We start from the raw sequence: 9,505 nt of genomic DNA, 5'->3' as shown, positions 1-9,505 counted from the left end.
GTTTTGGTTTCACACAGTGATGCAGAGCACCTCTTGGTCTGATCAGATTATATTAACTCAAGTACGATACATCATTTTGTGTGTCAAGTGGATCCAGATCTTTAATAAACCATCATGAGTGCTGTAGGGTGAAATAAAATATCCCTGACAGGCACATGATGTGTGGTTTCACAGCAGTAGATCCCTAAAGGAACTATGGATATTTTGAGATGTTGCCGTGCTGCATGCAGCCAGAACAGTGTCACTCCAGTGTTAGTCTAGCTGCTGTGTGACCTTCGTAGGGCACTGCCACTGGAACCTTTGGAGCTGGCAGCACATCCATAACAAATGAGCTGCTGGCGAGAAAGATACATTTCTCTGGCATCCAACAGGTAGGCGTTGTCTTGCTTTTGTACTTTTATGGGCCTCTGTCAAAAGTGGGCTGTGAAATGAAACACCCTTGTAGCAATGTCCCTTTTACACTGGGGAAACTGTTTGGAGGGCATTGAATGGAAACTTTGTGGCAAACAAGGAAGGTGGTGCTGCGAAACACTGTGATAGGCACTGATGACCAGAGAAAGAAGACTAACTTAAAGGAATTTAAGCCTTTTTAAGTCTTATATTCTTAATGGTGGAAATGAAGCACATCTATGGCACCAATTTTGTCCAGTGTTTCACTCAAAAAATCTGAAAAAAAGAAAGTAGTGCTATAACACCTTATATTTATCCCTGCAATTTATACTAAAAGCATTGTGAATGTTTTTAATATTTGATTGTTACTAATGCGTGTGTGTGTAGAGAAGTGGCAAAGACACCTTTAACGTTTCACTATTCATTATCATAAATTCAATAAAGTGTTTTTAAATGCATTCCACTTGACAATGTGTCTGATTATTATTCAAAATGTTCACATTCTTTAATAAAAAGTGGCAGTGCTGTATTATGGTTCTTCCGTTCAGTATAACATATAATTAACCTCTTTCTTCCAACATTGCATGCTGGAGTTTTTAGGTTTTACACACCAGGTGCTGACAAAATACTAGTGACACATCACCTAAGCTCTGACTTGGCTGAAGCATAGAAATAAAAAGTCAAACTACTATTTATATCTCTCATAGTTATTATGTACAAAAATAATATTAACTGGGTATCTGTAAGACTTTCTGATTAGTGTTTCATAACCTATTGTGGGAAACTGGGGCCAGTGATGGACTGACACCTTGTGGAAGATAGATAGATAGATAGATAGATAGATAGATAGATAGATAGATAGATAGATAGATAGATAGATAGATAGATAGATAGATAGATAGATAGATAGATAGATAGATAGATAGATAGATAGATAGATAGATAGATAGATAGATAGATAGATAGATAGATAGATAGATAGATAGATAGATAGATAGATAGATAGATAGGCAGGCTTCGGGCTTAAGCTAGGTTTATACTTGACGCATTAAACAGGGCGCGTTGGTGCGCGAGCCAAGAGTGACGCAATTATATGGAAAGCCAGCTAGTTCAAAAACACGTGGCTACTCATCAGCCAATGGGAATGTACAACACTCACCCATTCAAACTGGACAACATACGGGTGATTTTTTACCCTTTTGTTTTGCCACAGAGTCCTGTGCGACACAGCGGAGCGTGACTATAACTGAGCCTTTAGGTACACTTAACTTATTTTAGAGCACTATATCTTAAAACAATTACTACTAGTTGAAACTTCGTGTTTCATTACCTAATTTTAGAAAATCATCTTGACATCATGTGGAATATCACTGAACACGACAAAAAAACGGCAATATTTCACTGAGAATTGTGTCTCACAGAACAAACTACATGTAAATAATGTACTGTACTCATATTTCTATATTTGTCACGTATAAATGATACTTATATATCTAGGTAAGCTTAAATTAAGATTTATTTATTTAGTTTTACTGTGAAAGTCTATAGGAACGGCTCCTTTAAGAACTTTCCTTAACGTTAACCTGGTCGCTAAGGGCAACACAAACATTCTACGTGAAAACTTTATGGTTTTAACTTCTCAAACCTGGTGTTAGCCGTTGTTTTACTAATTTTTGACCCCTGCATTTTCAGAAATGTCACCAGCAGGTGCTAAAAAAGGCTCTGCTAAGAAAAGCAACAATGCTGTCGTCCAACCTTTCAACAAGAACTGGGAGGATGGTCTTGTCAAAGCGACGTTTGATGAGGTTGGTAATTTCGCCTAATCCTCTTTGTGTTTTTGATGTATTTTATGAGTTGGAAACATGTCATTTACAAATAAATTAGTGTCATTTGCGTTGTCTATATATAAAAGAGAAACGATATTTCACGGACTTTAGCAGTCTTTCTGTTTTTGTACTTTTAACAGACGTTTTATATCGTGTTGACTGCGCAAGATATCAGCTAGCTGATTCTGTTCAGTCTATTTATTTCTCCAAAATACAGATTACCAAGAGGTTGAACTGCAGGTGCATTTCAAAAAAACTAGATCATCCAAAAGTGTATTCATTTAATTGTTTCTATTCAAAATGCGATTTAATGCTCACTGAGTAATATATTTTAAGCGTTTACTTCCATTATGACGAGTTGTGGCCGACAGCTAACGAGAACCAAGAATTTTTATCGGAAAATATATATTTTATGAAACCAATAAAAAGAGAATGCAATACAAAAATGTTAATGTCATTTCCCACAAGATGGTTACGCCTCAAGAGGTCATTGCTAAAGAAGTGCTGTATCTAAGAATATTAATGAAAAGTTGAGTGGAAGGAAAAAGTATGGATAAGAAAGGTGCATGAGCAACAGGAATAACTGCAGCAAAGCCCAATTAATGAGAACCATCAGACAGAGATGTATCCAGGACGTGGACTTCTATGAATGTAAAGATAACACAGGAAAGTAAACAAGGTCCCAGAGTCTGGGGGAAGCACAAAATTCAAGCTGCTTGAAGTCCAGTTTCCACAGTCAGTGATAATTTTAAGAACAATGTCTTTTGCTGGTGTTAGTCCACTGTGTTTTATCAAGCCCTGAGTCAGCATAGCTCTCTACCAGGACATAATGCCCCTCCTCTACTGGCAAGCTTCATGGAGCTGCCAATTTCACTTGGCATCTGCCCACAATGTAATAAATTATATGTATTGTATCTCAAAGGATTCTTGTTTCAGCCTTAAATCACATGGTAATTAACAGCAATGGCGTTAATTAACCGGTTTATCCTGGTGTCACGGTCTCACCAGGACTCGTGGCAGGCCTGTGTGTCTGTTGTGGTTGGAGATAGTCCACAGGAAGAGGAGAACTTCATCCAGCCGCTGGTATTGGCTCTTCAGCAACCACAGCGCAAACTTTTCACCCTCATAACTTGGGACAGCACGCTTGCCAAGGTATCTGTAGCTGGTTTCTTTCTACATCCTTTGTATGTTTGTGTTCTGATTGTATTTTGCATTTTGCAGGACAACCCCACCCATCCCACTGTATCATTAAGTCCTTTTTATTTCTAATTGATCTTTGTCCACACAGATCCATGTGCTGGGAAATCCCAAAACAAAGAAGCCAGTTGATCTTCCCATGTTTTATGAGGTAGGCTTGGGATGCTGGATGCTTTAGTTTAAACAATCACAGCAGCTGGACAATATATTGATTCACAGTCATTTAAACTGCTTGGTTGTAATATTTGGAAGACTGTATACAAGTCGTGCTCTGCATGCAAGTCTGATATCTGGGCTGGGGGATGGACTTTTACTTCTAGATCTTGGTGACCAAGATCTTAAAGCTCGCAAGGGGTTGAAGGGGTCGTTGTTATTTGTTACTTATAATCAATACAGTTGTTGCATTTTTCAAAAATAATCCCACCTAGCATGTTTTCCAAATATTCTGGAGTCTTTATATTTTTGTGTAAGTGTGCTTTGTGTGTAGGTTACTGAGCCTGCTAAGGTGCTGCTGGATGCCAGAGAGGAGATTCCCTCCGACCTGCTGGCAAAAATACTGAAATTCGAGCTGCTGCAGGTCAAAACCTATGATCAGCAAAGAAGGGAAGCTGAGCAGGTAAAGTGTTTGTCCATAAAACTCATTCTGTGTGTGGAAATTCTTTGAAGGTTTGTGAACCAGAAGTGGGATTTAACTGCACAGAATTACTTTAGAACTCACTGGATTCCTACCAAGGGTCAGTTTTACAGTTTCTGTTCATTTTAGCTGAAATGCGAGGGACAAGCAGGAAAGGTCCTCCCTTGCTCTGACAGCAAGGCCAAGATCTCTGACAAAAAGGGAAAGGGTCCTCCATCTGCTCTGGAATACTCCAAAGAGAAGAAAACCAAGCTCAAACGCAGGGATGATGTGGAGTTGCCCATATATATAGGTAAAAGACACATATTTAATTTTTTTTTTCTGTATCATACTACTCTGTAGTTATCACAGTGTGCCTAGACAGCCCTAAACACACAATAGTCTGAAATGTGATTTCTGCATGGAAAATAACATAGACTATGAAAATGTATTCACAATTCCAGGCTATATTATCTATCCCATTGTCTAAATATTGTGTCCTTCCTTTTTTCTTTCCTTCTATGTGTCTTTCTGTCCTTGCTTCCCACCTCCCTCTCTGCCTTATGTCCTACCGGTCTCTCTTTCCACTTGCTCCCCTCCTCCTTCCCTGCCTGCCTGCCTTATGTCCCTCCATCCTTTCTTCCTCATGTCCTACTTTTCCTTCACTCATTTACTTCCTTCTTTCCCTCCTCATGTGTATCCTTCCCTCTATCTTTCTATCCTTGACCCCTTTGTCTTATATCTCTTTTCCTGTGTCTCTGTATTCTTCCTTCCTTCCTTAGGTTAGAATCCTTCCTCTTTGGTTTCATGGCTCCCTTACATCCTTGAGTCTTTCCTTCTATTTTTTCCTTGTGTTGTTCCTTCCTTTCTTTTCAACTTTCTACCTTTGTTTCATCCTTGTGTTCTACCTCCCTTCCTCCCCCCTGTGTTCTTCCTTTCCTCTGTCCTTCCCTAGGTCAGGGCTAGGATCCTTAGTTGTCGCTGTTTTCTTTCTTCAGATGACGAGCCAGACGGTGGTCCCCAACACTATATTCTGTTTGTGGGCTTCCACCAGCCACACCTGATTGGGCAGCTGGATGCCATTGGTGTGCACGTTGCAAATGTCATCAAGTTACGCTCGGAGCACAAAGAAAGCTTGGCAGAACAGGAAGAACCGAACAGCCAGGAGGAAGCTGAGCAGGGTCTCCAAACTTCCCCAGTTCTGGCTGCAGGTTAAGTGTCTCCTGTACAAACCAGAAACATGAATCTATATTAATGGGAACTGGTATTGACATTATGTTTTTGTTTCCTCTGGTGTTTAGAGAGTCCTGTAAATGCCATGAAGCTCGACCTGTTCTGGTCTCACCTGAGGTCAGTTTTAGATTGCGGACCTCCAGACTCTCAGCTCCATGATGTGATTCAGCTGAGCTACACTGTCCCAGATCTCACACTTCCCTTTCAAACACAGGACCCTCAGAGTGCGGTGGGCAAAGTCTGATCATTTTCTTTGTTATTATGGCTTTTACCGATTTGTAGTCTCATTACCTGAAATACACAGTTACTTAATGTTTAGTTCCTTGTGTGTGTTTAGCTGCTGCTGGGAAGCCGGATCTTTGACGGTGTTGCCAACCTCATCTATGACTCTCTGGAGTGGCGCCAGCAGTACCAGCACTACCGAGACAATGTCCAGCTCATCAGTATACCCACTGCTGTCACGCAGGATTCACAGCCAGTGGAGGTAAGCTTACTGTGTGTTTGTGTTAACCTGATTCTCCCACTTCAACCTTCTAGCTATTGTGACACTAAATAGCAAATGTATTTGTCCACTCTGGTCCACTAAATGAATAAACTAATTTACCTGACATCTACCATAGAAGCTAAGAGGAGTGGTCAAACAACCATCCGGAACTATGCCAGAAGATTTTTTTCAAATTGCTTGAGGAGATTTAACCATAAATCAGTTAGATTGTATGTATATAGTTTTTAAGAGGATCTGATTCAACCTGTTAATTAGAGAAAATTGGCAATAAATTTAAAATTTTGCTTTCATTGTTTTAAAAACAATCAAAGTTGTGCATTATTAAACATCCAAAATGATTTAATTCATGGCAGTGATGAATGTATGTAAAGCTATGACCATAGTTGTATACACACAACTAAAACATACAAACTCTGAAAAGATTCAGTTACAGTCCTAGCTAGTTTGTTTTTAGAATTGACCAACCTTCTTTTTTCCTGAAGTTTACTAATAATTAAGGATCATGGATAAAAAAAAAAAAAAAATATCTCACTGTTTCTTGTAGTGTGAGTCTAATTTAATCCAAACATTGATGTGATATTTAAGGTTATAGCTACTAAAGAATGCTGTTAGCAGAGAATGGCTTCGACCCATTGACCTCTGGGTCCAGCACGCTGCCACTGCACCACTCTGCTACATGCAACATATGGAGAACTGTGTTACCAATGGATGTGGAACATGGTGTGATCAGCTGCTATGCATAGTACAGTGCTGAGGTCTGCAGATGTTTCTTTTTACTGATCAGTCACAGTACCAAACCCACAGAGCAGTCTGCTCTGCACTGGAAGCAGTTTCTGCATTCGTTGTTGGCATTATGCCACAGTGAATGGTTTAATAACCTGATTGTTATTAATGTAAAGCAAATCTACTGAATCCAGTCACTGATATTTGCTGTTTCTAGTTTATTTAAGCTTCCCCGTATGTGTGATATCTGTTAAAGTTTTGTTAACTGTTTCCTAGACCCCACACGCTAAAAGGAGGTCAGTCAGAGAACAGTGCCCACCAGATCCAGGTTAATAAACATCTCTTTTCCTAACTAATCCTCTCACTGTTTGCTCATATCCTTGTTTACATTTTTAACTTAAACACTGATGGGATAAAATCTCCTTTTTTAAATTCTTCCCTGTGTGTACAGAGACCAAGCCGACTCCTCTATCTGTGAACGTGGATATGTGTTATTATAGCAGTCTGTTGGACCTGGTTCCCCATGAAGCCTGTTCTGTGCCCCTGATTCTGCACTGTATGCTGGAGCAGGTAGGTGTTCGTCTACCATTATACAATGCTAAATTATTTTAATGGTTTAAAGACTAAACTCAGGGTGAACTTTGCAGATTTTACTTTTTCCTCTGTCTAACTGTTGTGGCATACATAGTTTTTCTTGCATATACATTTCAGGTGGTGATTTCCACAGAGCAGCCTTTGCCTGCCCTGTCTCACATTCCTGAGGAGCAGAAACATGACAGTGGTCCCTGGCTAGACTGTGATCTGGTTAGCTATATGCTCCAAAGCTTCCTGCCTCTCCTCCACACAGAAGAAGACAGACATCGATTATTAAATCAGACCCTCACTACCCTGCAGAAGGAAGAGGACAGGAAGGTGGGTGTGTTGAAGATTGCATGTAGAAGTGTGGTGTTGTGTGCAGCATTGGTGGTTCAGTGGTAGAATTCTCGCCTGCCACGCGGGAGGCCCGGGTTCGATTCCCGGCCAATGCAGCAAATGCTTTTTAAGTGGCGTTCTTAATAGCAGGGTTCTCATGTTTCTATGGGCATGGCCATCTAACAGCTTGAAGGCGAAGCAGCCAGTCTCATTCCACTTTTTGTAATGACAATAGAGCCTTTAAAGCAACACACACGGAGTGCGCCGTCTCTGACATCAGCAACGGGGGAGGGTTGAACACTCGCTTCAGTGAGCAGACTCTGCACACAAAGGAATACTGATACTTCCTTGTTTTCTAACTCTATAAACAATGTCCTTAACATAAGGATATCTTACATTTTCTGCTTTCACTCATATATTCGTTATATGTTTTCCTCAGATGTTGAAAAATACTGTTTCAGTCTTAAATCCTCTGGTAAAACAGCACCAGTCTAACATGGATATTAGTTTTCTGCTTTAAAAGGTTCAGTTCCATCAAACCTGACCACAACATTATTTAAGGAGATAGAACATCAGAGGAGTTAGCAGTGTCAAGGGGTTAAAAGAAAGGAGAGAAGTTTGTGGGTTTTCAGTTGCGTTAGCCCCAAACTGGGACTAAAGAGTTGAGTCTTATGCTTTCTGTAAATTATTGATAGTGATTCCAGAATACAGAGATCTCATAATAGTGTCTTCATAGCAACAGTTAACACACAAGAGAACCCTGAGCTTTAAGGGTAACTATGCATAAGAAAGCAAGTGGGAGTTTTTAATATACAGTATATTTGTTATTTACAATTTAAACCAACGACAGAGTAGCCGAATCATGACTTAGTACCAGCGGGTGTCCACAAGATGGAGCTAAAATCTACTTAGTCAGTAATTTGTACCAACATTGAATGAACTGCAACATTGTGCTGTATTCTATGCAGATGCAGTGTAAGTAAAAGTTGTGGGTCTGCCAAAAATGAACTCTGATTCTAAAGTAGATGACATGATTTTCTTTTCAGAAATTCATTCTGTAAGATCAGTAAATTCTTGATACAAAGATTCAACACTTATATTTTCTAACTAGTTAGGGAAGCGTAGTGCTGCCACCCAACCAAAAGAAAAGTAGAGCTGTATCAAGTTAGAACGTAAAAGAACTATAAAGCAAGAATATGCCAACAAATAATGGGGGATTTACCTCCTGAAAGAACCAAACCTGCAGCCCCATTTGAGATCACAGCAGTTGACCTTTTTGGACCATACCTCGTCAAAGATGTCAAGAAAAGAGTCTCCATGAAAGTGTGGGGTGTTGTTTTCAGCTGCATGGCCAGAAGGGCTGTTCATGCAGATCTGGTGGACACAATGTCAACAGAGAGCTTTTTGATGACTTACCAACGATTTACTGCAATTAGAGGACATCCAAGGAAGATCTGGTCCGATCCAGGAACAAATTTCATCGGTGGCAAGTCTGCGTTAAGAGAGCTGTACCAGTTCCTGGATTCTCAAGACAAAGGTGCAATAGAGGAGATGTCAGCTCAAAAAGGCACCCAATGGGAGTGGATAATTAATCCAGCTGACTCACCTCATCGCAATGGAGCTGCTGAAGCTGCCGTCCGCAACATTAAGAAGGCACTCCAAAGTTTGGGTACCAATACTGGCCTCAATTACAATGAGCTTCAGACAACATTCCAACTTGCTGCTAATCTCGCCAACGAGCATCCTATTGATGCCCAGGTGCAAAGCTGTGAAGATTGCATCCTATATGTATCACCCAACACACTCCTTTTGGGACGGGCCTCTCCAAGTGGTGATATCAGAACATTCGACTATGCAAGCTACCCTTACAAAAGACTCAGAGAGATGCAGCATCATGTCAACAGATTCTGGAGATCATGGAGCCAGCTTTCTGGCCCAAACTTATTTATGAGAAGCAAATGGCACACGTCACATCGAAATGTCACAGCTGGCGATATTGTTTGGCTATGTGACCAAAATGCGGTGCGGGGCCAATTCAAGTTAGGACGGGTTGTGAGTGTTAACCCAGATGCTAAGGGCATTGTGCGGGATGTGAACGTCAAAGTC

The 9,505-nt window shown here is 40.4% G+C and overlaps 1 protein-coding gene and 1 non-coding gene across 2 annotated transcripts in view; both read left to right on the top strand.

The window, feature by feature from the left end:
* Nucleotides 1–1,545: 1,545 nt before the first annotated feature.
* Nucleotides 1,546–9,505, top strand: part of spag17 (sperm associated antigen 17) — a 42,719-nt gene continuing 34,759 nt past the window's right edge. The window contains exons 1-12 of the mRNA XM_047385228.1: nt 1,546–1,648; nt 2,083–2,195; nt 3,225–3,368; nt 3,505–3,564; nt 3,901–4,029; nt 4,177–4,339; nt 5,025–5,237; nt 5,328–5,488; nt 5,597–5,743; nt 6,764–6,815; nt 6,939–7,057; nt 7,199–7,399. Coding sequence (XP_047241184.1) covers nt 2,085–2,195; nt 3,225–3,368; nt 3,505–3,564; nt 3,901–4,029; nt 4,177–4,339; nt 5,025–5,237; nt 5,328–5,488; nt 5,597–5,743; nt 6,764–6,815; nt 6,939–7,057; nt 7,199–7,399 — 1,500 coding nt within the window. The 5' untranslated portion in view covers nt 1,546–1,648; nt 2,083–2,084. The remainder of the gene's footprint in view (nt 1,649–2,082; nt 2,196–3,224; nt 3,369–3,504; nt 3,565–3,900; nt 4,030–4,176; nt 4,340–5,024; nt 5,238–5,327; nt 5,489–5,596; nt 5,744–6,763; nt 6,816–6,938; nt 7,058–7,198; nt 7,400–9,505) is intronic.
* trnag-gcc lies at nt 7,445–7,515 on the top strand. The gene has a single exon. It is a non-coding gene; the product is annotated as a tRNA-Gly (tRNA).

Source organism: Girardinichthys multiradiatus, chromosome 14 (genome assembly GCF_021462225.1).
Source record: "Girardinichthys multiradiatus isolate DD_20200921_A chromosome 14, DD_fGirMul_XY1, whole genome shotgun sequence".
Classification (NCBI taxonomy): domain Eukaryota; kingdom Metazoa; phylum Chordata; class Actinopteri; order Cyprinodontiformes; family Goodeidae; genus Girardinichthys; species Girardinichthys multiradiatus.
The sequence above is the reverse complement of the archived record's forward strand: the minus strand, read 5'-3'. Positions and strand labels throughout refer to the sequence as shown.